At 42.1% G+C, this 27,716-nt stretch overlaps 2 protein-coding genes across 3 annotated transcripts in view; both read right to left on the bottom strand.

Moving 5' to 3' along the window:
- The window catches only part of si:dkey-191m6.4 (rho GTPase-activating protein 22), a 30,932-nt gene extending 20,637 nt beyond the window's left edge, over positions 1 to 10,295 (bottom strand). The window contains exons 1-2 of the mRNA XM_035144817.2: positions 10,097 to 10,295; positions 2,352 to 2,551 (exon numbers count right to left, since the gene is read on the bottom strand). Coding sequence (XP_035000708.1) covers positions 2,352 to 2,551; positions 10,097 to 10,139 — 243 coding nt within the window. The 5' untranslated portion in view covers positions 10,140 to 10,295. The remainder of the gene's footprint in view (positions 1 to 2,351; positions 2,552 to 10,096) is intronic.
- Positions 10,296 to 16,530: 6,235 nt separating this feature from the next.
- Positions 16,531 to 20,778, bottom strand: lrrc18b (leucine rich repeat containing 18b). 2 transcript variants are annotated; one of them, XM_035146058.2, is made up of 3 exons: positions 19,796 to 20,778; positions 17,936 to 18,197; positions 16,531 to 17,528 (listed from the first exon to the last, which is right to left on the bottom strand). In XM_035146058.2, the coding sequence occupies exons 2-3, from the start codon at positions 18,191 to 18,193 to the stop codon at positions 17,115 to 17,117; spliced, it is 672 nt and encodes a 223-aa protein (XP_035001949.1). In that variant the 5' UTR covers positions 18,194 to 18,197; positions 19,796 to 20,778; the 3' UTR covers positions 16,531 to 17,114. The 2 variants fall into 2 exon arrangements, with proteins under 2 accessions (XP_035001949.1, XP_035001951.1); XM_035146060.2 differs by having other exon boundaries at positions 17,936 to 18,194.
- Between the last annotated feature and the right edge of the window lie 6,938 nt (positions 20,779 to 27,716).

Below are 27,716 nucleotides of genomic sequence, written 5' to 3'. Positions count from 1 at the left end.
AGCGTCTGTAGTTCGGCGCCGTTAATCTGCGCACTGGCATCCTCCATCAAACTGGGAGAGGAGTTCTGCCAAAAACCGCCTCAACCGGAGGGCCGGGCTGTCGCCAGTATCAGTCGCCATGGCAACAAATGGAAGGGGTGGGAGCTGTAGATGGATAGAGCCACAGGGGCAGGGCAGCAACCAGGGGGGGGAGGAGAGCTCCCAAGGGTGCTATGTGCTCGGAATCACACGAGTAGCTGGCGGGCGATGAATGAATAAGAAAAGGCAACACGTAACCCGAGAACACAAATCACACAGGCCAGCTGCAGGAGGACCAAAATGTGGGTTAGTTTGTGCTCTTCAGTGTCGTCGACTCGTAGCGCGGTGACACAGTGACTCTGAAGTACAGCAGTCATTGTAAAGGTGAGGTTGCATACAGGAGCTGTCAACTAGCCATTTACAGGCCAGGGCCAGATCTGTGTATTGTTACAAACACACATTACACACTTGTTATTGAAGGGTACCATGTGCACAGGCCCTAAATTCAGCTGCCCAATGTTAAATACATGCCACAGAGCTCTGACCCCCTCTTTCAACAGCCAATACTGGACCCCAAGCTGCAGCAGCTGCAACTCTTTTCCCTTTTCATTATCACCAAGAGTTCTCTTGACATCTTTGTTGCTGTCTTCTCCGTTTCTGTCTTTTTCATCCCGAGTAGCCCTTTTTCTTCTTTTTTTATTTTTATTTTTGCGTTTGTCACTAGAAACGTCATCAACACGCCCTCTCGCTCCCGGTGAATCCTGCGGAGGATCTCCTGCTGTGTTCTCACACCGGCTCCTTCGGACATTCTGCGGACTTTATACTACTGGAATTATTTTTTATACTACTTCTCGTGTTGATAAGGAAAATAAAACCTGTAGGGGCCCTGCGTAGGTTTTCGCCTTTCCCTCCACCATTTTTCGTCTTGGCAGTGCAGGGGTAGGGGGCAGTGCAGGGGTAGGGGCATCCCCCTCAAACCCCACCACCACTCCCAGCCTCCAATTTCCAATCGATTAGAAGATGAGAGGGAGAAAAAAGGGCCAGAATGACACTTTCGCACACATCCGGCTCTCAGAGGGGAGGGTGTGTGTGTTGTGTGTGTGTGTGTACACAGAAGTGTGCATTTCTCTGAGTGTGTGTGCATTTAGCCATGTGTTGAATCCACTGGGAGTTGCAAATCGATGTGGGCTGGATGAGTATTGGCAAGGTCTGATTAAAGACAGTCTGTCGAAGCCTTCAGTCATTTGTTCTCCACAGAATGGAGACTGTGTGGAGGAGAACATGTCACTTTGTGTGTGTGTGTGTGTGTGTGTGTGTGTGTGTGTGTGTGTGTGTGTGTGTGTGTGTGTGTGTGCGTGTGTCTGTGTGTGTGTGTCCATGATGACAAGGAGTAAAAGACAGTGATGGCAGACGGCTGCTGTCTTTTACTCCGCTTTAAATAAACAGCCAAGTGAAAACAGCGGGATATCAATGAAAGCGTAAAAATTGATGATTAATGTATGTTATAATAACATGTAATAACACGTGTATGTGTGTGTGTGTGTGTGTGTGTGTGTGTGTGTGTGTGTGTCAGAAATGTGAGCCAGCACCTCAAGAATGAGTGGGATCGATTTGTTCTGTGAATATCTTTATGATATTGTTCTACTGGAGGAGGAAACCAGGCGTCTCATGTTGCAGTACAGTGTCCTGTGCTCGTGGTGATTCACCATTAGCACTGACAAGAATGAACGAAGGCCCTGTTACAGTCTGCAGATGGAGGATATCAAATGTGGACTCCACCACTGACGGACATGTTTATGTAGCGATGCTGGTCCAGCTGTCAACATCATCTTCTGCATCTGAGAGTGATTTTTATGAACTCGACAATATTTGTTTCAGTATTCAGGTAGAATTTGGTCTGTTACTCTTTCTCAGGCCAGAGGATGTTGTACCTTGTTAAACCCAATGAGGCAAATTGTGATTTGTGAATATGGGCCATACAAATACAATTTGATTGATTGATTAATTGGTTTGTAGACCAGTGTGCATCTGACATTGTTGTGTTGACAGTTCAGCAGGAAGTAGCCTTTCCTTTTGAATGGAGAAAATTACTGAATCTGTTCATTTTGTTAGTTTTATTGCCACAGTAATATTATTATGGTTTCACTACAAGCATGTGGACTAAACTGAAAGGTCTGAAGGTCTGGTCCAAACAAGGTGTGAAAGCACCCTAAGCCACACATTCAGCTATATCTGCTTTTTATGATCATAATATGATCACTCAGGCCAAAGGGGCGACTCAGAGTTTCACTGACAGCGTACCCCACAGTGTGTAAAAAAGTCAGGGGCATCACCTGTGGTTTGGTTTCTTCCTCGTCTTTGTAGAAGTACAGCTGATCCGAGCGCAGCACAAACCATCGCAGCTGCCAGTTCTTCATGATGCTGCGCTGCTTCTTCAGCCAGCCTGCCTTCAGGGCCCCCTCCTGGAGGCTGGGGGAGGCCGGCCGGCAAGGGCCCCGCGTCACCTCGCCCATCACCATGCTCTTGGACCTGGCTACAAACACACACACATAAGGCATTTTAATTCTGTGTATATACAAGCAGTCAGAAAGCAAAGGGCTGGGTAGGTCAGAGGGGGTTGAATTGGTTGTTGCTGGCTCGTGTCTTTTCATTTTCTCTGTAATTGGAGCTTGTGCTCTCCCTCATTCTGTATGCTGCACACACACACACACACACTCTGCCAGGCGCCTCAGCCATGAACACACACACACACACGCTGCCTTCTGCCCCAAGAGGCTACGCCTTTAGATGAAGGGGGAGAGGGACTGTAGAGAGGCTGCAATGATAGCACAGAGCAGATATAATAGAGACTGTGAAGGGGGGGGAAATTAACACACACACACGTGCACACACATGTACACAAACACACCCACCTACACACATAGCCTCAGGTGACAGGGATCCCCCATCAATTTCGGGAAGGTCCTTGACAGAGACTTATTGTGTGTTGCCAGTAGAACAGCAGCGGCTTTTGAGCTGAAATAATAGGACCACATGGGATTGACTGACTGGCTGCCTGAATCATTCTCAACAAACCGGTGTAGCCTGAACTCAGACAAGGACACACTTGAAAGGGAAGGGATGGTTCGTCCCCATAGAGCCTCTCACATCCTCCTGGTATCACATCGGCTTTGTAGGAAAATCGATTACAGTGATACATTTCAGACTCCTTTATAACAGCCGACTTTGGAAAACACACAAGACCATCATGGATGTTGAGGGTGAATTTTGTTACAGGCCGGCTGAAACGAATGAAAATGGCCAGAGGGCTAAATTCTGGTCAGTCAAATAAGGCAATTCTATTTGATGATCATGTATAATTTATAAAAAATCAATTGTGCAGACATCCTCCCTGCTGGTGCACATTTTGTGCCACACACACACACACACACACACACACACACGATCAATGCTCAGATGGCGCAGAGGGAGTAAGGGGACGGCTAAATGGGGAGGGGGGGGTAGAAAATCAATCTCTATTCTGTTTTATTGTCTCATCTCTATGCCTCATACATACATATAGTTTTAAGCACATGGCCCATGTCATTTTTATTCCATCTCACAATCTGTCTTGTCAGTCAGCAGAGCCTGTTGATCCTCAGAGATGCGCTGAATGAAGAATAGGTGAAGTTCTGTGGTTTTGGCCGGTTTCAATGAGTGTGATACTTCAATTTGGTCTTCGTAGGTGAAACATTTTCTTTGCTGTGAATTGGCTTTTAATATAGGAATATAAATGTTCATGTTTGACAGTGATATTAGGAAAACGATTCATATATCTTAAGTCAAAACGGTCACCTCAGGAAATAAAATAAAAAAAGGCAAAATAACACGTTTTGTTACCTGGCGTGAGCTCTGATTTGAAGAAATAGTGGCGAGTCGGCCACAGCAGCAGCTTTAATTAAACACAGATGTTAGATACTCTACCAATTTGTTGGCGAATGACTAATTATTTTTCGTTGGCCAAATATATTTTGCCATTTTAGGTCCAATGTTTACTTCTCAAAAATCTGTTTGGATTCTGTGAAGAATCTGGTTGTTTCCTACAGAACAAAAATAGTTTTGGCCCAGATTTGGCCCATACCCCACATCTGACCCACATCCGACCCACATACCACATGGAATGATGGCACATGGGCGGTCCGCTCCAGTTTGCCAGATCTGGGCCACAAGTAAGCCATCGCAATATCGCATGTCAACCAAAGGTGCCGAAGCTGGCTGTTTGGTGCTATTTGGATCATATTCACCATTTAACACATGAGCCACTTTAGGTTCACATGCAGATTACAACTAGAGCACCGCATGTTTGCCAAAAAATGTTCACATTTGAGTCGGGATGTTTGAGCCACATTTACTACTCAGCTTTACTCTACTGGGGAACTTTAAGCTCACATCCATTTTGTTCAGGCTCCTGTTGACCTTGGCCTTTCTCATTTTCTCATCCATCTTCTGCTAATTCCAGTCTTTTCCACCTTTGTATTTTCACTCCCCTGCTCTGTCTCCCTCCATTTCTCTTACTTTGACTCGCTCTAATTCTTCCCTCTCTTTTTACGTTAAGCACTGCTGGCACACATGCACACACACCCACACACACACACCCACACACACAAAGATAAATGCTGTCATTACTGGCACCTAATTAAAGCAGTTTTTGTCAAGTAAATCCCTTTATGGATTAGAGGCACAGGCTAATTATTTCTAATGTTTTTGAGAATTAGGTTAATTTTAAGTATTGAAAAGGGTTCCTCCAAGAAAGCTATTTAAAACAGTCTTTGAGGAGAGCATTGTGAACAGGTTGCTGACATGTATCATATTTTTTGCTAAAGATGCTATTTTCAGGTTACTGCTCAAACTCAGCGGCTAGCGCAGGTCATTCGTCATCGATAGAGACTTTACCAATTATTGGAGTCATTTTGTTCTCTCCTTATAATAACAATAACTGAATCCAAACACACGATTTAGTTTTGTGTAAAAACTGCAAACAGCAATCACTGATACAGAACATATCAAAATCTGTGGTATTTAAGGATGTTGTATTTACCCCAAACACTAAAATCGTGGTTTCTGAGCTCTTAAAATGGCTCGATGCCTCCAGGTCGCCTTGAGGGTTAATATTCTACTTGTTTGGTCACCAACAACATCTTAGACAATCAGTACCTCTGCCATCCTTTCTATTTATCTCCATCATGGGGAAACTGGTCCAGTGGCAGTGATGATTTGGAAATGTATAAGTGTCACGTCTTCTTAGCAGCAGTGCAAATTGAACCATTAAACCCTGATGGGCACAGGGTCGCAGGCTTTCAGTCTCCTTCCCTGTCCTTTTTCCTCACCTCATCAAATCCCTCCATGAGTCTCTGTCCTTGTCTGAACCCGTGTTCGCATAAAAGAGCACCGTTGTTCAACACATCAGCTGCCTGGATCACAGGCAGTGGAACATGCAGTGGCTGATGATTCATGCCTGAGTCACAACAACTGATATTTGAGCGTGAGTGTGTTCCAAGCACGACTACCAACTATATTCTGCGCCAATTTGGACCTTCTGCTCAGAGTGATTCAGACCTTCCTTTGCGTGGGTGGAGCTGCTCTGGGATCACTTCTCCTGTTTTCAGCCACAGTGCTGAAAATAAGCTGTTTTACTGTAAATGTGCCCTTTATGTATAATCACTGCAATTCACTGAGACAGAGAGGGTAATTGTGGCTCATCCATGTACAGTAGCTACCAGTTGAAGAAAGGCCCAGTCTAATTATAGGGGTCAACATCATGCCTGATGGTGTGTGCAGATGTAGTCTGTCCACATTATTTATGCTGATGAACCCCAATGATAATAGATGTAAATTGACCCATGTGTCATGTTCTTTCAGGGTGGTGGATGAGTAACTGAGCTGAACGTCCCGGAATAGCATGAGCTCATAGGCTACATGACATAATATCAAGAACGAGCATGTTGGTGGACAGGGGGCGCTAAGCGGCCTGTAAACACTTCATCAAACCTAAACATCACTTACAATTTGCAGCAAAAGTAAAACAGACTTAATTAACTAAACTATCAGTTATGAGACAGGAGTCTGTTGTACGAAGATGTATTTAGAATAAAATGCATCTGAGACTACTCTGTTGATTAGATAGCTAGTTGACCTGCATCTGTTTACGTCATCAAGCCTCTAGCGCCACCTATTTCACTGTGCTCAATGTAGTAGGACTGCGACTTGGACCATTACAAGCTTATGGTGACAAAAGTCAACACAGAACATGTTTATGAAACTCAACTCAATCCATCTGATGATAAATAAGCGTCGGGAGGCATCAGCCAATATTTTTGGGCTTCCATTGTAGACAGCTAAGACTGTGTCTTCCATTCTTCGTACACTTTTTACAGTCCGACTAGTTTCTTTTATCACATGAGTTGAATGTTTCTTCACACACGACACAAACAGTGATAGGTTTTGTAGGTGTTTTAGGTCCATTTTGACTAATCTCTATTAACAGCTATCTGCAAATCAATGCAGATAAATGACAAAGCCAATAGCCAATGCATTTGGTCAATGTCTTCTGCCTCCGGGCAACCAAGGCCTGCTGCTTGAGCCAAACTAAATCTGCTTCGCTTAACTTTCAGTCACCCAAATTAAAACACACTCCTCCACCACTCAGACCTCCATTACCTCACCTTCCAACTCGCTTCATAAAGGGCTCACTATATTCTTATGGACGTTGCCATTAGATGTAAATAAGGAGCTGCAGAGTGATCAAACATGAATGTCATTGTTAGCAACATTAAGGTGTAGAAATAGGCTATCGATAGCTTTTTGATTTAATTCATACCCATTGTATTTGGTGAATAAAATCCGAGAAGGAAATATTTCAAAACCTGAGCTGACCCTCTGCGCAGCAAGATATAAGACACTAACTGAGTCAGTTTACCCAAATACAATTAGTTAGGTAATGATAGGTTATGTTCTAACCTGGTCTGTCATTGACAGACCAAATGAGAAATGCAAGAACTGAAAAAGACAATCCTGTAAAGAATGAGTGCTCTGTCCGTATGAAGCTGGACTCACCAGTGTCAAGTCTAAGAATGCAAGTTATGTTACAATGTGAACAAATGGTTGTCTGCAGACTCATAACAAAACACAAGTGGTAGAACACATGAAGGGACATTTGATGCCCTATTCACACACACACACACACACACTCTCTCTCTCTCTCTCTCTCTCTCTCTCTCTCTCTCTCTCTCTCTCTCTCTCTCTCTCTCTCTCTCTGTGATGTCACTTAATGCAGTTTGGAGTCGTATATTTATCACAAGCAGGAAATGGATGTATGGCTCTTGTGCGCATCACAGAGGAGCCCATCCATTAGCACAACGAGGCTGGTTTTCCACAATAGGTAGACAACGCTACACATGGTTACACTTACACACACACGCATGTGTGCACACGCACACAGGCATTCCAGAGGAATTCAATTTCATTAATTTGGTTGTTGTATAGTGATTTATGGCTGGTCGAAAATGGCAGAGTTACAGGTGCATCAGGGCGTAACTTCCAGTTAGCCTATCACTGTTGATTAATGTGTTAACCATCATGTGTGTGTGTGTTTGTGTGTGTGTGTGGCCAATAATGTACAGCCTGTGCATGAAAGCTGCAGTGAAGTGGAACTGATCTGCAGTAGCGGGTGTGTGTGTGCATAGCTGTGCATTTCTGTGCATGTTATCTCCCTGTGCACGTTATCTGAGTGTGTCAGTGTGCACATTTATTTCTTATCCATGCTGAATGCTCTTGCTCACAGCTTCTAGTCGTGAGGGAGTTGGTTCATACATGCTTCAAACAGGCAGAGTGTCAGGGTGTCGCTACATTGCAGGACTTTGATCATAAAACCATGGTAACGCAGATCAAAAAGACACAGCATGAGAATGAAGCAGCTGATATGTGGGCAATTAAAGCTGCTACTAGATGTCTGATGCCAGCCGTAGAAAGATGTAGCTCTATTGCAGCTTAGTATGTCGATGGTTGTTGGCAGGTTCTGTAGCACAGCGGTCAGATTGTTCTTTCATTAAGCAGATATAATGAATTGATTTCTAGCACGACCTGACTGATCGGCAGATAGAAGACGAGCTAACCTTAAAAAATCAAACACATCCTCATTCCAGTGTTCCCCAACTTTTCCACATTTCCTCTACCAGGGTCCTAAATGTTCCCAAGGTCTTATTGTCCCCAACTCTATAGCAAATAATAGGAACCTGGAAAAGATGTTCCCCAGCTTTGCATCATCAAATATGTCAGGGCTTATTGTGGGAACTCGTCAGCACTGCTGTTTGATTCTCAGTTAGTTATTAGGCTTACACCTGAGTGGACTTATCAGCTTATTAGGTTAAGGTGTAAGGGGTATGGTTCCAATATTTATGAAATGGTGAACTGGGGAACATAAAATCTTGGGTACGTAGGGCATTAGCGATAAAGGACCTTGGTAACGATCGGAATAAGGAAAATAGGACCTGGAAACTAGGACCTTGGGAAGTGTGAGGCATTAGGAATATGTGAAGTTGGAAACGTAAGGTTTTGGGACATAGGACCTTGGAAATATTGGGTGTTGGAAATGTGGGCCAATAGGATCACAGGACCTTTGAAATATAGGCTCTTGGGAACAATAGGGCAGTTGGAACACAGGACCATTGGAACAAAAGGAAAATAGGACCTAATGATCATAGGACCTGGGAGCATAGGACCTTGGAAACATTGGGAACATAGGACTTAGGAACATGGGATGGTGGAAACATAATAATACAGTCCTTTCTATACAGTATAGCTAAGCTAGTTATCTTTTCACTCTAGGATCATAAATGCTGCACCTATGAAAGATCAATAAAAAGTCCAATGACATTTATATCATCAATTCATACTTTGAGGGTATTCATTGACATTCCACTTATCCAGTACCCTACAGTGTCACATCGACGCTTGTTAGTGTTGCATCCCTTTTATACGCTGCTCTGACCCTAAATGAGTACATACTACATATTTCACATCTATTCCATCACTCTTTATCCGTGGGCTTCATGCAACAATTGTGACGCCCTCAGCAGGAAAGCACCAATTTGCAGAACGTATGCACAGAATGCTTCTCACACAGATGCATCCATCTCTTTCCTTTCCTCTTTCCCAACAGAAATGCAGGGTGAGTGGTTTTTTTTTCCCATCTTGATTTTCTTTTTCACACAACGAGCTGAAAATGGGACCTTAATTCTGCTAATACTGAAACCATCAGGCTTTTAAACATTACTTCACGCAGCCTAATTGTGACATTGTAATCAATTGAGCTCTAATTTACAAATGTACACAGCGAAGCAGTCCTACTAATAAACCCAGTCAAATCTGTTCTGCCATCGTAATATATGCAAATGCAGATTTAATCCACTTTGCTTCCAATTTCATGCCGCTCCAGCAGAGGATTTGCACATCACTCTACCATTGTTGGGAACTATTCATTTCATTTTAATCAGCTCAAGCTATATAATTGTCGGCATGGAGATTAGTGCCAGGGAAAGAACACACACACACACACTTGCTCACATGCACGTATTAATACGTCCATGCACACACAGCAGCTGACGGCAGTCTGTTAGTGCTGAGTGTCGCAGTGATGAAACTAGAGATGCTGCTCGCTCCTCTTAATAGAATTCACGCTGGCAGCATCGACCAGTTGTAGTAGAATGCTAATGTACACATGTTCCTTGCGTGGGCAGAACAGCCGCTTCATTCAGAAATACATGACTTCACTGCAGTAGGGAAATAGACTGGAGATGGGAGTAAAGAGGGAAAAAAGTGTTTCTGCAGACATAGTCTTGTGTAAAAATCTGAATTACAGCAGAGAAGGCACTTAAAATAAATGGCATGTCAGGCTGGAGTCAGAGCATCACTTAAACATCCTGTGATCTGATACAGTCCCATCCCAGCTCCTGTCACCAGGGATGAGGAGGCAGCTCCTGCAGCTGGCAGGTACAGTGTACAGTAGGTGTGAAGGCAGCGCGAGCAAACAAGCATGTCCTACCTCTCCTGGTCTGTCTGATCTTTGGGCTCAGCATTGCTGTCATCGCTCGTCCGCACACTCTCCTGTCGGCATGTTCATGTACATCCACGCACCCCACCCCTTGCCTCTGCCTCTCTGCTTTTCTGTGCCTCTCTCCTCTTCCTCCTCCTCTCTCTCCCTCTCTTTCTCTGACCTTCTGCAGTGCAGCCAGCCGCTCGGGGGTTGGGTGAGCAGGGGAGGAGAATGGAAAGAGAAGGGGGTGGTGAAGGAGAGGCAGGAGGAGGAACTACCCCCACCTTTTTTTTCACTATGTGCACACACGCCCAGTGGCCTCCACCCCTCCCTGTTACATTATTCATGGTGGTACATCCGCCTGGGGTTGATGGAGGAGGAGCTGGGGAGGGGTCTCCCACCAGCAGAGCGCAGGTCTGACCAGGGAACAGATGCTTGATTTGAAGTGGTCTTACCTTTTTGCAACAGCTGCTTTTTTTTTTCATCTGTAAAGATTTGCATATGTGTGAAGGGGAGAGAAAGAGAAGAGGAGGGGGTGTTCATCTGGCGCGTCTCCTCCTTCTGCACCTAATTAAGCTGTGGAGGTCCTCAGCTTGTCTCAGCCTCCTTCCCTTAATCACTCCTTTCCCCACTCCTTCTCTCTCTCTCTCTCTCTCTCTCTCTCTCTCTCTCATTTTTCTAATTTTCTTTCTACCTCTGTCCCTATCTTTATCTAGCTTTACCTCTATATATATCTTTACTCTATCTCTGTGTCTAGCTCTACCTCTATTTTTTTAATCTATATCTGTATTTATCTCTATCTATTGTTGCCTAAATTTGTACCTCTCTCTGTCTTTATCTCTATCTCTGTCTCTATATTTACCTCCATCTGTGTCTTCATCTTTATCTCTGTCTTTACCTCAATCTCTGTCTTTACCTTCATTTGTGTCTTTATCTCTATATTTATCTTTAACTCTATTTGTCTTTATCTCTATTTGTCTTTATCTCTATCATTACCTCTATCTCTGTCTTCTGGATCTATCTTAACTCTATCTCTGTCTCAGTCTCTATCTTTATCTCTATCTCTAATTGCCCATGTACTGTATGATCTCCTTCTCTCCCCAACGCCTCTCCCAACTATTACCGCCTCATTTCATCTTAATCACTCTCATTAACTATTTTTGTCTTCATCACTTTTAGCTCTCTAAGAATAATGCTGCCTTCGATTCAGACTCAGTCGTGGGAAATTCCCAACTCGTACAGTAGGTCGTAATTACATCCTCCAGGCATTCCAGTGGCACAACTCACAGAAACCATGGGAAAAAAATGAATACAATTCCTCCTCTAACAAACAATGTCCTGTCGCCTTGAGCTGCAGCAGCCTGTAATTGACATGAAAGTGTTTATGAGTGTGGCCCTGGTAGCGAGAGAACTTTATATCTGACAGGGAAAATGTCACCAGTGTATTTTGGCACTTTTTGGTTTTTGACTTTGTCTTTTGACACAAATTTACAGTAATGATATTTCAGTTTACATTTCATCAGTAAACTGTCTGTCTTTTTTGTCACCTGTTCTACAGCTGTCATTCCTGAACAAGCCCCAGTGTAGTTCCTACTCACTCATTACTGCAGCTCAATGCTCCACATGTTAAATCCTCGGATATCATTTGCCTTCCAATGGGACTCGTGAGGTCATGGTTACATGGCACTTGGGCGGTCGGCACCTGTTTACCAGATCTGGGCCACAAGTAAGCTATAGCAATACTGCATGTAAACCAAAGGTTGCCTGAATTAGTTTTGTGCTATTCGGGCCATTTAATACATGGACCACTTTAGGTTCTCATCTAGAATTACACCTTGCCGAGAACACAGCATGATTGATAAAAAAGGGCCAACTTTTTTTATGAATGTGGGCCACTTTAGGCTCACATCCATTTTGTTCGGGCCACAAGAAGGCCAGAAGTGGCGCATCATTACCTAAGGTGGCAAAATCCGTATGCTATCTGGGGCCTCTAGAAGCTATGGAGGTTATCAGACATTATTCAACAAGTAGCATAAAGTAGTGGGAGAAAGGCATGGGCAAAGTGACAAATTGTTAAGATAAGGTTGCTGTTCCAATGAAAAAACTCCCATAGCCTCTGCCATTTCTAAAATGTCAGAAAACATGTCCTAACCCGTGAACTCTGACCTCTCAGAAAAGTCTGAGGTAAACACCACAAGAGGGGGCAGCACTCATATGGACTGATTGTTCAAATGGTTGACAGCCCTAAAGAGCGTGCTCCGCTTTCAAGGAGTTTCTTTGCATGGGGAGATGATGCAAATTTCCGACTCTCAGTCTCCCCCTGAAGGCGGCACCTTGTCGTTGCTGTAGCAGCTGTGCTACAGCAGCCGGGCTTCCCTCCTCCCAGTGTACAGAGGATAATAGCCTTAAGCCCTGCACTGCAATTGAATCAGAGAGTCGGCCTCACGTCAACCACAGCTGCTCTTATTACAGAGCAAAGAGGGAGGGAGAGGCAAAGGGGGCGGAGGTGGGTGTGAGTCTGTGTGACATACAAACACATACACACAACCCAACATGCAGCTAAAATGAAGGAGCAAATGCACAGATAGATCGGAGACACACACTCAGAACCATTCCAAATGAGGCTGAACGAAACAGAGATTGGGGTCGCGTGAGCTGTAATGAAACAGTGAACGGTGAGGTACACGCCGACAAGAAACCAAGAGGAAGCAGAACGAGGGAGGAGTGATGCACACGCACACACACACACACACACACACACACACACAGCCACACACAGATGCACAAACACACCAAGAAGCCAAAATGAGACAGCAATAAAAAAGCCTACGCTGCCAGTGTTTGGTTAAAGCCTGGGGTTGGAAGACAGCGGTGAGGCCACACTGTGCTACTGGGTGTGGCCCTCTGTGTTGTTTCACTCTGACTTTATCATCATCCTTTTGTTATGTTATCACAGAGCGGGATGTCGAACTATGGAAAAAGAAAAGCAGCGTGAACGTTTGAAGCCACACAGCAAGACGAGCGACACGGCGGCACTCGACCATAGGTTTCCCTCTTTTGGTTTAGCCATACACACTGCTCTCTGTTGCTCCCCGTGTACACTTGGCTGGCACCAGGACTCTTCTATACACAAGCTCTATATCAGAGCTCGATCGATTGTCAGGCTGCTCCCTCCAGCTTAATGTGGAGGAGAATCAGAATAAGTCCCTGTTAAGGTGGAGACCTGTGACCCAGACAAAAATATCAGGAACTCCTGTCAGTAAAGACCAGCACCACAAATTACAGCCTCAAAAATGACCATTAAAAAATTCTATTCAGGTCATCCTTGATTCTAGGTTGATCCCACTTGGCCTTCATTGGCTGTACTGATCCAAGGTGGAGGAGACTGTGTTGAGCCAGTCTGTACTATATGAGCTACAGTCAATTACAACCTGTGGTTGGCTAGACTGAGCGTCACTCAGAAAGCTTATATTCAAATATTCTTTTTTTCAGTTTGGTTTTAATTAGGTATTTTATGCTATAAAAACAGGAAACGCCATGATTGACAGCTGAGACTGACTCGTGATAGGTCAAGCTCATTTATTGGCTGGGCTGCGCTACTCTGGCTCCCAATGACCTCATTGGTGCAAGATGGCATGCATTCTTATATTCATGATATTTTGGTTTCATTTCTCTATATTGGGAGGAAGTGGAGACATCTTTGGTCTATGGTTGCACAATGCTGCTCTGCTCGAAGTCAGGAGTCAACGTACTTGTGTCTAGAGTCCAGGAAGAAACGGAACTAACCATGCCCGCAAACAGTTACTAGGGCGGCTAGCTCGGAGCATGCTCCTGGCTACAGCAGTGCAGCCGATCCCCTGAATATCACTACGCCATGAAGCGTTAAGCACAACCTGATTTTCAAGGTCACACAGATGGCTTGTGCGGTGCCTCCTAAGGGGTGACCAGGCTCTGAGGCTGCAGAGACACATTATGTTGAATATGAAATCAGCATCACTGATGGTGTTTATATTTCCTCTGTCACCACTGAGGTCAAATAAAGTCTCTGAGGATGAACCCTGCTCTGAATGCTAACAAGTGCTAACAGGATCCAATGTTTAGAGAAAACCCTTTAAAATATTGATAGAGACGATGATCAAAATTTCATATTGGCGGGGATGGGCTGCACTAAAACAGACCCGTGGGTGGCTGCTGAAGGTGTGACTGTGGACTTAGCATTATTTATTGATCTCCAGCCACTGACTGTGATGAGCAGCATCAGTCAGTCATCAGCTGTGTTAGAGCAGCTGTATTGGCATTAACTCTGCCCCTCTAAATAACTGAATTTAAATCATATATATATATAACTTGGCAATAATTAAATTGTAATATTACAAGAAGAAAGTCTTAATATTACGAGATACATATTAATATTGTGAGAATAAAGTCGAAAGTTTTGGTCACGTGTCACATTAGAGGGAGAATATCAGATCTGTGTTAAAATGTGGAATGTGGAGCATTTTCTGTTCTTGTGATATTACAACAACACGTCAATAAATCATTTGAAAGATGTTATGCTACAGATTGTGTTGAAAGTTGAATATCTCAGCCCAATTCAGCAGCTCGCTTCCCTTAAATTCTCTCCAACATTTAACTCATGTAAACTGTCCCACTCGCAGCCACAAAATAACCATGTGGCTGCAGCCCTCATCCTTTAATCAGGAGAGAGACATTTACATTTGTGTTCATAAGGAGAGGATTGTGACTGACTGAGGAGACAGAGAGCAGACAGGTGTTTCCCATGTGTCTGCCTCTGTCTGTCTCCGTCTCCCTGCCCCCTTCACCCTCCCTTACCACTCTGTCACTGACAATTACCACAGGGCCATGATGTCATCCACTAATGGTTATGTGAGGAGCTGACAGGACTGTGGCGTATGCAATATGGATGGTGACCCAGACTGTGGTCTGCCTCTTTGTCTGAATTGTCTCAGTCAGTGTTTTTGTCAGTTGTTGGGTAGAAGCTGCTGTTCGTTTCTATGTTTGTTTGTTTGTAAACAAGATTACGCATAAATCTATTGGACACGTTACCACAAAACGTGGTGGAAGTAAACAGTATAGATGAGGGAGGAACTTACTTACATTTTGGTGTAGATTCAGATCAGGGGCGATCCAGCTGTTCAATCATGTTCTTTTACATAACAAGGTCTTATTATGTTATTCTTTTTACATTTGACCATTTTCTCAGTTAATAATTCATCGATCTTGATCTAAAAACTGTGGACCCTTTATGGCCCCTGATTTAGAAAAATCCTAGATCCACCACTGAGCTATGTGCTACTTGTATACAATGGGTATTACTGGAGTATTATTCCACGGGCGCAATACAGAGCTTCTAGGTTTGTATTCTGTAAATAAAAAACAAGGCGAAGAGGTTAGCCTAGAAGTACTGCAGAAAAAACCCAATAGTTGCCTCCTCGTAGATGGTCTTTGAGGCCTTTAAATCGATGGCGAGTATCTGCCCCTACAGTTCGTTTGCATATTGCATCTTGTGGACGCGTACGAAGGATACCTGATTCAGTCAGGATACATATGCATACAAATAAATCTTTAATTTTAAGAAGGAAATATTCATAAAGCTGAAATAATGTAGTGTAAATATTTCTTCAACTGTGACAAACCAGTCAATTCCATAAAGTTGATGCTGTGCAGATATATATATATATATATATATATATAGCAGAGGTCACAGAAAGAACTTACATTAACTTCTTAATTGCAGAAGCACGTGTTGCATGTTGTACATGGTTGAAGTGTCACATCCATCATAATCTCAACTCCCAGAGGTTCATCATTAAGTAGGAGCAATTTATAGGCCTCTGCTCTCTGTCCTTCCCGTTTGTAACACTGCTGCCTCACAATATGGCTGAGTCAATACCAGGCACTTGTCCCTTTAATGAGTCTATCTACTGAGATCTAAATCCAGTCTACTCAGCTCTCTTCGGCTTAGCCAAGTGGTGAAAACCAAATGACACGGACCTCCGAGGTTATTCCCTGTTAAGTCTGTATCGAGTGTTCGTACGAAGGCAGATGACAGCGGAGTGAAAAGGCATTGATTTCGATCTGAAGGTAAAGGGGAGTAAACTGTGAGCAGCAGCTGTGGCCTTCATCCTCTTAGCAATGTCTTCCAAGACAAAAGCGCAGCTTCAGTAAAACAGAAAGCACAAGAGCTCCTAGAGCTCCAGTGCTTTCTACGCAAATTATACAAAACAAGATGCACACTGTGTAGAAACCTCTACTACTAATCACTGGCTGTTTGTGTCGACTTCCTGACACCAGGCCACACCCTATGACCCTAGTGCTGGTATAACTGTAGCTAACAGAGCTGCATATATTATCTTATGGTTCCGCAGTTTTGCATTCTATAATATAGTTCATCTAATAATACATTGAATGAAAAGTCGACACCTTAGTTATTATTTTTACATAGTTGGTGCCTACAACATATTGAATAACACTATACACATATTTACTGAAATTCAAATGTAACTTGGTGGAATTTATCACTACTTAAATGTTGTTTTTCGAGTGTGAAATTGATTGGGCATTTACTGTGATAGCTGTGGAGCGGCTCTGAGGTTTAGAGGATTTTTCTGTTAAAGTATATAAGTTAGTAAGTATGTACGTAACAGTATACAAACATAATTCATGATGAATAAATCCCCTCCACAGAACCAGAATAAGCCTTATCTGCTATCTTTGATGTTGGATAAAAGTCTTTTTTGCCATAAGTTCTTCATGAGAGTGTCTCACTCAGACATTTGCGTTAACACATGCACCTCCTCTGGAAGAAAATATGGAGGAGTCCAGTGCATGTCTGAAAGCAGCTTTACATGCATTTAGCCAATTTTTTTCAACTATCACCACATTTAATATGACAATCCAACACTAACATTATATATACATCTGATAATTAGATACAGCATAATTTCCCCCCAAATATTTATATGAGTAATGTGGGTGGGCCAGGGGCGTCCAGGCCCATTCCTGGCTACGTATCTGCTGCATCATCCATCTTTTTCCTCTCAGTTCGGCAATTATTCACACAGTCCTCACACAGGAAGATATTTCTAACCAGGCAAAGCCTCTCTGCCGTGTACTCCTGGCTCTGCGTTGGCTCAGGGGGGATGGGGTTCCTCTCCAGGTTGATCTTCTCCAGTTTTTTCAGCCTCGAGAGACAGCGGGGTACGCCGGTGAACTGGTTGTCAGAGAGGCCAATGTGGCGAAGCTCCTTCAACTCTCCGAAGGAAGTGGGAAGAGCCGTCAGCTGGTTCAGACCCAGGTGCAGAGTGCGGAGCTTCTTTAGCAGGCCAAGTTCACTGGGGAGCTCCGTCAGACGGTTGTTACACAGGTTCAAAACCTCCAGGTTCTCGAGGTGGCAGATCGTCACAGGGAGCTGCTCCAGCTGCAACACAAACAGGGACAAGGTGGTTTAAGGTTTATGGTTTTATAGGATAAACTACAGCTGTGGTCAGTAGCTAGGTCAAACTGCAAAATCACAACCAGACCATTTTGATAAATTTCTTTCACCATATCGTAGTGAGACAGTCACAGGTGGTGCAGGCGCTGATCTCCATCATGTCAGCAACATTCATAGAATCACTTACTGTTTGGCAATCTGTTTGGCAATTTGTCAAAGTGAAAGCACAATGCATTAACATAGGCCAAGCAAACAGCCCATTCCAGATAGACAGGTTTAGAGCTGGCACTGCATTTGCTTGATAAATTGCAAATTAGTTTGTTCATCCTGTGTGCACCACCCAAAATCACAATATAAATAAGTGTGTGTCCTTAGCTCACTGTAGTACTCACATTGTTGCTGTGCAGATCCAAGACGGTGATGTTTGGCATGCCAGATAAATCTGGAAGCTTTCTGATCAGGTTCCTGCTCAGGTTCACCTCGTCCCTACCATACACCTTCAGGATTTCCTTTGGCACCCTGGTGATCCCCTTGAAACTAAGGTTCAGGCGCCATTTGTCGCTCAGAATCATCTCCTGGCCTTGCTGAGCCATTTTCAAGGTGACTGATTTACCTTTTTTAGACTGTCTTTTTTTCTTTCCTGCTGCCATTCTGCTGCAGGGAGACAAAAAAAGTCTCTAGTTGACAGTGTTCAATTATGCATGTGACAGAGGAGTGGACAGTTGAACATGGCTACAAGATTATGTCAACACAACGGTTGAATATTCATTTTTTTAACCCCTAACCCTAACCCTAACCCTTTTTTAAGTGTATTCATTTTTTGCCATGGATTTTGTGAAGCACTTTGTAACCTTGTTCAGATAAGTGCTATACAAAATTAAGTTATTATTATTATATTCATCAATGACAAGAAGCATCTCAATCATCAAAGGTAACAGGTGATATCATAGGTACTACATCAAACAAGAACCCATTCCAACAGAGATCTGAGATACCTTTAATATGGGTAACATCGTGTGAACAGGCCCAGAGGCCACTCCGGTGTGTCTGGTTTCCGAGTTAGAAAAATGCGAGCTGTCTCTTTACAAAATTTAGGCGCAAAGAGGAAGACAAAGTACATGTTGGTAATGCACCTTGATGTAGTGTTTTTTGCATATGATATGGTTTGGAAGGAGGGATTAATGATTAAATTAGACATAGGGATTGCAGGTAGGACATATAATTGGATCGGATACTTTTTATTTGATAGGTTTATTAAAGTAAAGGTTGAGACAGCTTCATCAGGGAGGTATATGGTGGAAGATGGTACTCCTCAGGGCAGTGTCTTTAGTCCAATATTGTTTTCCATTATGATTTTTTTCTCAAGTTCAGGGTGACATTGGGCGTTCGCTCTTTGCTGATGAATGGAGCGTTGTGGAAAAGGGGAAGGAATATTAAGCATATTATGGGAAAAAATAATGTGGTAGAAAAATTGTCATATTCGTGGGGCTTCAAGTTCTCAGTGAAAAAACCAAAGCATTTACTGTTCACTGGAAAATGAGGTGTTTGGGTGTGTGGTTTGACGCTCAGCTCAAGTGGAATGTGTGTAAAAATGTAATGTAAAAAAAGTTAAAATGTGATGAAATGTCTAACAGAGTCAGAATTGGGAGCAAGCAGGTCATCAATAAAAAATATTTATGTAGTGCTCGTTAGATCTGTGCTACACTTCACCTACCCCCCCATCGGCATAGGGGTGAGTAGACAATAAGTGAATTTTCATTTCTGGGTGAACTATCCCTTTAATGAGTTGATAACCAGCTTCGTGTGACCACTTAGCCTGACTGCGATTGTTAGGTTCAACCGGATATCCGAAATACATCCAGGGTATGTTGACCCATGGTGGGCCTGCCTTAGAAAAGGGTGTCTTGTGATTAAAAGGCTGTAACACCTGTTGACGCTAAGGAACACCACTGAAAATAAATGTCCATAACATCTGCAGTTGGTCACTAAATAACAACTGGTGGTTTGCAACGTAATTAGTGCGGAAGACCTTGTACTATGTTCTAAAATAAAATTACTCGACATTGTCCAGCCAAGATTAAGTAACATTATCATTCATTGTTCCATGACAAAGTAAATTCACCAACACTTTGCCGTCAGTGAACACCACTCCTCAAGAACAATGCTATGATGGTTCAACAGGAAAAGCGGATAAGCAGAATAAACAGAAATAAAAGAAAACACCATAAAAGTTAAAATGGTTTCTTCCTTACCTGTTAGAGTTTGCAGTAACTTCAACCTTCACTTTGCTGTTGTGGCCTGGACTCACTTCACCAGCAATTGGACATTTGTGTTAATGTGTTGCCAGGCGACTGTTGCTTGGTTTGCATGTACTTAAAGCCTGGGAGCAGCTAGAGCAGGGTAGTCTGCTCCTCTGTGTTTGTAAGTGGAAGGAGTGATATTTCCTTTCATTGGCATTGCTGGGTCTCTAAACTGAAAAGCAACAACTGTGTCTTGGTGTTGTTGTGGACTTTAGATTTACTCCTTTGTGGCTTTTTTTGTTGGACTTCTTGTTGTGTTTATAGACTTTATCCATGTTGTCGTCCTTGTGTTTGGTTCTTGGATTCATGTCTCTGCTTGAGTTAGTTTTTTTTTTCCAGTTTTGCATACTTCCTGTTTTATATTTTTACTTGACTTTATTCTCATTTCACCGCACTTCATTTCCTGTCTCAGTCTGGTTTCCCTTCTTCATTTATTACTTTCCCTGCCATCATTAGTTGCATGTGTCTCGTCTTGTCAAGTTTGTGTTGCCCTATATTTTTTTGTCACTTTCTCTGTGTATATTCCGGCAGTTGGTGAGGGCAAAATGACACAATATTAGAGAGTGGTTAATGTGAAAGAAAAGTAGAAGAAAAAGTTGTGCCCAAAAAGAATGGAGGAAAATCAGGGCCAATTGATTTGTTTGTTAAAAGAAAATTGTTGAACTAGAAATACTGCACGTTGTTGGCCTCTGACATCTAGTGCAGTTTCTGTCAATATTTATTTTTTTTCAGATTCACATGAGGTCACAGTGAACTTTGACCACTGAAATCTGATAAGTTAATCTTCCGAGTCCAAGTGACAACTGGTCAAAGCTTTTTTTGACCAACACATTTTTTGCAAGGCCTCTGTGTCCTTCTCCTTTGACCACCAAGATCTAATCAGGTCATCCACAAGTGAATGTATCTACCAAATATGAAAACATTCCCTCAAGGCGTTACGGAGATATTGCATCCACAAAAATGGGACAGACCGACGGATGGACAACCCAACAACATACTTCCTTCGGCCTCTGGCTGTTGCCGGTGTGGAGCCATAAAAACTAAATTTTTAAAGTGAAAATTATTGTTTTGATCTTGAACATTGTATCTAATCTAAAAAAAAATTTTTTTACTTTAAAGAATTGTAGAATTGAATAAAAACTTATATTTAAACCCCATCTTACACTTACACAAGTCAGACAGGGATTCAACCGTTGCCCTTTGATTCCAGCTTCTGTGTTGGTAAATAGTTTCCAGTGTGACCCATTTGTAAATCTTTGATTTGATACAGCAGTTACACAACTGCAATGCATGCACACACACGTACACACTTACAGACTTGTGTCAACAGTGAGTATAATATATCACATCACCTCAGACATTACTCAGTGGTGACCTGAATTAGACTGATGCCTTTCATATGATGCACGTACTCTTAAATATGAACGCAGTAACACAGTAACTCCAACCTGCCAGCAGGTGGTGGTAACTCTGTAGAAATCATGTTGCTCTAACTTGAAATCAGCACAGTTCACAGAAAGACATGCTTTGTAAGTCTGGAGGGACTTTGTTAGGAGGGGATTTTTGTTTTTACTCTTATTTAGAAGAGCTGGAAATCAAGTTTTTGAATTATTAACAAGCAGATTCTTTTTTAAACGTCAAACGGTACCTGAAGCAATGGTGGATAAAGTTCTCAAACATTTTACTTAAATAAAACTACAAATAAATCGACAAAGATGTATTCAAGTAAAAGTACCACATTAACTTTTCTACTTTCTAATTAAAAATTTTCTTGAAGTATTAAAAATGAAAGTACTTGCAGAGTGGAGTCTATTCCATCATTAATGTGCCGACTGTATTTTTTGTTAGATACAAGATTAATGCACACTCTGGTATTATTATAGAGGAATGCTGCAGATGATAAAACGGAAAACACTTAGTGATCATATCAAGTCTCGGCCTCTACTGAATCCATTTGAGTTGTTTCTTCACCAGTGCTGCTACAGGAGGCGGGGTTCTAATGTTACTTGCCCGCTCTGATTGGATCAGGGAACCAGTTCCCCTCTCGTTATTGATTACTATAAAAAATATTATATATGTGAACCTGTATTATAAGGCATTGTAAAAAGGCAGTAGAGTCTAAAGTACGGACATTTGCTTAGTACATATACATGAAGTAAATGTACTTTATTACATCCAGACTGCACTGGCTGGAAGTAATCTAACTATGCACTTCTTAGATCAGGTTTGATTCTCTATTTCCATCTGTGCCTACTTCAAGGGCTTACTTCTCACCAAGATTGCAGGTAAATTAAATGTTTAGCTATCGCTCAACAAAGTGAAAAGATACATATCCCAAAAAAGGACAACCAGTTTCGACCCACACTAGGTCATGACTGGAAAGAGGGAGGTTTCCTAGAAGCTGCATCAGGGGCCTGATGTCGAGACAACAGGAACAATGACCTAAAATAGGCTGAGATGCACAATTACCATTATTTCACTTGTAAAAATGTAAGATAAGAGTTATAAATGTAAGTATTTCATTGTAACTATTCTAATCTTTTTAATGATTTTATATTATGTGCATGTAAAGACTGACTTTAAACATGGCAGTAAACACAGAAAGGAGAAAGTCTGCTTGGGTTAGCACTTTGATTCCACCATCAGAGCAGAGGCAGCCATGGTACTGTAGCGTCTGGAAAAAGTGGCCACAAAATGCCATATTCTTTTGTAATGTTAAACTAACAGACAAACCGAAAGTCCTTTCGACACTTCGGCCTGCCTGTTTATTTCTTCCCTTTCGTGTGTGTTTCAGGATAAAATGGCTTGTTGGCCTGAGTCATTTCCCTCAGCAGTGTGACTTACAGGTCGGCAGATATGCAGGTCACACTGGAGGAAACGGCGCTGACCTATAACTGAGTGAGGTACTGCACACACACTGCAGTTCAGATTACATCTAATGATAAGAAATGTGAGCAGAGAGAGTGTGTGTGTGTGTGTGTGAGAGAGAGAGAGAGAGGCAAAGAAAGAAAGAAAAAAGGAAGAAAAGGTTTTATTTCAAAATGTATGTGAAAAAAATATTATTTCTTCAGCCCTTTTCTCTGACCAGGTTTTAACTGTACCAGAATACCAAATGAAAAGTGGGTTAGCAAAGTTAAATGATGTTTTTTTATGTTTTTATCTTTAGTGTGTATTTCTTGTAAATCCTGCTATACAAATAAAAAGTATTATTATTATTATAAAACTGGTCTTTAGTGTGTATTTCTTTTGGATTCTATCGAAAGCTTCTTTGAGTTTCTTGAAAAGCGCTATTCAAATGAAATCTATTATTATTATTATTATTACAAAACTGGGTTAGCGAGGGTAAATCAAAGTTGTTAACAAGTTAGCTAAACAAAGGTGAGTTGAGGTTCATCACGGTTGATAACAAGCTAAAGTATAAATGGAGGATTTGTCTGAAATGACTCACTCTCTTTCCTGACTCTCACACATGATCAGGACCGTTAGATGGATTTATCATTGTTAGTTGGCAACTTGCCTGTGTCTACATTTGAAGTGTTGATTATTTTTTGTTACCCTTCTGCTAAACAATGACCAAAGCTGACTTTTGTCGACACTTTTAAGTTTCTTTTCATGCTTACTTATCGGCTATAACAGTTTATAAACATGTAATAACCCAAATGTGGTAGCTCATAATACAGATAATATTAAAGTGTAGTAAAACCCAATTGTAATAATATGAAATAGGCATTCATAAGTTGACATATTGTGCATGTCCATGGCTGTTTGAAACTATATTACAATGCATTATTAAATGTTTGTGTCCTGATAAATGCTGAATAGGGGGGTTAGAGTAAAGTGTTACCAGTTTGGACACAGCGTGACTGTGAAGGGAGGCCAGTGACAAAGAACCAAACATTTAGGGACAGAAATAGCAGCAGATAATCACACGAATATAGAAATAATAACAACAGCTCCAGCACGGATGACATACTATAAAAGATTTCCTGTCTTTCTTTCAGTCACTCATTTCCTTCCTTCCTGTCTTCTTTCCCAGCTGCTCCACAGCATTTCCCAACGTTTCCCAGCTGGTTACCACCATGTTATTGTACACAAACATCCCCCATGTGTCTTGTTCACTATGCATTATTTATACTAATAATGAAAGAATCACGGTTCCTGTCCAGATTTATGACTCGAGATAATTAATTCACACAGCTCATGATATAAGTAGACTTAAAAACATTAAAAAGCTTTTATGTAATTCCATAAAATACGGCTTCAAACTTAATGGGGCACATTTACGTGGAGGATGATCCTGTTTCCGATGTTTAACCTCAGCATCAATAACATGATTGTGTTCATCTTGCCTACAAAGGATTGACACCATAGGCTGTATGTTAAGATGGATGACATGTCGCCTCGATCGCCAACTGGTGGCTGGCTGTAAATATCATAAATCCTGCCTCCTCCATGTTAGTAAAAGGGACATAGATCACACTAAAAAGTATATATTTCTTATATTTAGGACAGACCTCTCAGGGTCATGGAACTTACCACAGCTCTGTGTGCAGGCTCCAGCGTTAGTCATCATGGGGACTTTGTGATTCTCCCTCCCCAGCAGGCTACTGCACACTGTGTCTTCTTTATGCGCTATTGTTTAGCCTTTCTAATTCAAAACAGAGATGAGTGATAGCTTGTTGGACATGTGTGGGAAAGCTGGCACCACGGGGGCAGAGGCATTTATGTGTTTACCTAAGCTTCGAGTGGATGTGGCTTTCCTTTTTGTTTTTACTTCAAGACTGTTGAGTTGTATTTGCTTCATGACTGGATCATTCAAAAGTTTCTTTGGTTGTTGGAATGATAAATTACTTGAGCAAGTGTTTTGGGGTAAATCAGCTGTTTGCATACAATGATTGTACTTACTCAGTTTGTTGCCCAGGAATGTCTGTGACCGTAAAGTGATCATTGAGGAAGCTGAGTGAACATAAAAACTAAAGACATATGTAAGTGCCGTTCAATTGTTGTGCAGCAGTTTTGTGTTTCCTGACTTTCCATTGTGTTAGCTATTAGTAAAGGTTTTGTGCTGTTTTAGGAAAGTCCAGCCAACGGTTCATGTCTTAGTTACATTGTTTACATTTTATCAGGTTAGTTTTGGTTTCACGCTGCAATTTAGGGAGCGCACTAAAGAATTGAGTTTAACATACGTTCATCCTGCCGTCATCTCCTACATGGGCTGGGTCTACCTATACTTGATATTGATTGGTTGGTAGATGGACATGCGTCTCGCGTCAGGGTATTGTTAAAGGTATAGTTCACCTAAAAATCCCCTCGTTATTTACTCACCACTATGTCAATGGAGGGGTGGGTGAAGTGTTTGAGTCCACAAAACACTTCTGGAGTCTCAGGAGTTCAGCCACTTCCAGTGGACTTTTAGGCTAAAAAACATGTGTAAATGACCTTGTTTCACCCAAAAATTGTTTTCACATTGCATCCGACCCATGGTTCAGTTTGATCCGGACTGAACAATCTTGGTTCGTTGGTCTAAACCGTGGTCTGAGGCACCTCACACCTGTTATTTCGTTTTTTAGTTTTTGGACTAAACTGAAAGGTCTAAAGATCTGGACCAAACAAGGAAGTTGTGAAACGCCCTGGAGCAGTTTTACAAAAAGTTATAGTTCTTCAAAAGAATATTGTCTGTCACAATGTAAACAAAGCATAACTCCATAGTCAAGGGAAACCTCATCACTGACAGCTTTGCACCCTCGCCACTCGCCTCACTGACTGTCAACCATCTTGAAAATCACAGTAAAATGATGTCACCATTCAGAGGAGCCCACGGGGGTGAGAGGCATCCATCCGGTGAGCCTCAGTCAGGCTGTTTCTCATTAGTTCTGCTTGGCCTGCAGTTCCATACGACAGTGGAGTGAAACGCCGCACTGAGAGACGAGTCAGGTTGTCTACAGACTAATAATGAAATGCCTCATCAGTGCCTGCATGTCTGTCAAACACATCTAAGTGCAAGACTAAGATGAAAAAGCTGTTGGATTCAAAACAAGAGCCAGGCTCTCTGAGTTTGCAATAAGCTGTGACGAGCTATTATGTGCTTTACTTTTTCTAGAACTCTTTGTGTTTCACACGCGTTACAACTTCTGCCAGTTGTTTTTTTAAACATTAGAAATGCCAAATGACATAATCAACTATTTTTTGAGAAACACATGCTTTGAAATTTGTATATTTAACAGACCTTCAAATGAGTAAACCTGCTTCTCTTGCCATTTTCAGATTTACCCATGGTTCCCAGAGTTCCACTCCTTTTTGACCTAAAATCTAAAACCAATTTCAGTGTATAACAGATAAAGTCAGTATACAGATATACAGTCAAACACTACCAAATATTTCGCCTCCTGCTGTTCTTTCTTCAGAATCGGAGAAGACACTTGCAAGACACTTAGACCAAAACTTAAAATTCTTGCAATATTATGACTTAATTCTCATATTATGGCTTTAGTCTCATAAATGTATGACTTTTTCCTTGTAAAATGACATCTTAATTTTCGTAATATTGCGACTTTATTCTCTAAATCTCAGATTTTTGGCCCCAAAATCTGGTTGAACTTGAGTAAATACTTTCAAGGGGGAATTGATAGCTTCTTTTGAGGCAGTAGTTTGTTTCCCAACAGGAGTCCTTCTGTCCATGTGACTGTTTTATGAGGATCAAACAGCTAGAAGCCTATTGGGTTCGGAGGCCAGCAGGCACTGTCCCAATGGGCCTGGTTCGGGTCATGACCAGCAGTGCTATATACTTACAGAAGGGATCACCGAGGACAAGGTCAACTTTCCAACATGGACTGACGGTTCCACACTGGACACTGGATATGAGTTGCTTACAAGACATTCGGTTCGGTGCCTGACTCTCATCCCTACTTCCTGTGATTTCCACTTGCTGAGGTCTTTCATTACGTTCTTTTTTCAGGCCAGTGTAGCTATGCATTACTGTAACCACAGAGGATATGTTGATTGTAGACTGTGTTCATTGTATTTCTATGGACTAACATGATGGCATGCATGGGACAGAACAAGCACAGACACACACAAGGGTATTAGCTTTAACAGGTTTTGTTTGGCTGTTTTGCCGGTGACATCCCTTGTTTTGTTTTTTTACAGGAGCAGCTGCTGTTGTGCTCACAGACAGACGACTATAACATCGTCTCATCCCACACCTCTGAAGTCTATCTGCCTTCCTTTCCCCACTGGAAAGATGGAATTTCTTGGTTTTATTCTCACCCTCATTTCACCTACTTCACTTCTCTTTTAAACAAACCCACTCACTTAACCAATTCGATCTTTATTTTCTTTACATATATTTGATTGATTTTGGACCACTTCCCTCTAAATCAAGTCATCTATACTGACCCCTGTCTTTATATCAAATACATTTCTTTGCGGTTGAGACAATTCAATAAAACCTCTGGGGTTAATTTTGTGTCACGTAGAGATGCATGTGTATCGACAGGACCTTGCTAACGCAGCTCCATCCCTCGATTGGTCCTTTGCAGACTGGCCCAAAATGCTCAAGAGGTTGGCAGCATCTGGGATATTTTGGCTTCATAGATAGTGGGAGGGAGTGGAGACGCATCGTCCAGCTTTGGACTTCAATGGTTCCTGTGATCTGAGCTAAATGCTACTGTCAGTACGCAAAAATGCTCACAGAGACAGTGCTACCACACTGATGTTAGCATAATGTTGACCACTTTCACTTTGGTAAGCATGTTCATTCAAAGTCAGAACAAAAGTTTCTGCCATCTATGCAGAACAACTGAGTGAAATGTTATCATCCATAGAGCCGCAGCCATAGCACTGCTAAAAACACTCTGGCAGCATAATGCTTCCA

This window comes from Hippoglossus stenolepis, chromosome 21 (genome assembly GCF_022539355.2).
Source record: "Hippoglossus stenolepis isolate QCI-W04-F060 chromosome 21, HSTE1.2, whole genome shotgun sequence".
NCBI classification, from domain to species: Eukaryota; Metazoa; Chordata; class Actinopteri; order Pleuronectiformes; family Pleuronectidae; genus Hippoglossus; species Hippoglossus stenolepis.
This window is presented reverse-complemented; position numbering and strand designations above follow the sequence as displayed.

What these genes read in the sequence shown, in the direction of transcription:
- lrrc18b (XM_035146058.2), bottom strand. Translation starts at nt 18,193, where the DNA reads ATGGCAGCAGGAAAGAAAAAAAGACAGTCTAAAAAAGGTAAATCAGTC. An exon ending in TGGATCTGCACAGCAACAAT is followed by an intron (nt 17,529 to 17,935) that starts GTGAGTACTACA and finishes TTTGTGTTGCAG; the next exon opens with CTGGAGCAGCTCCCTGTGAC.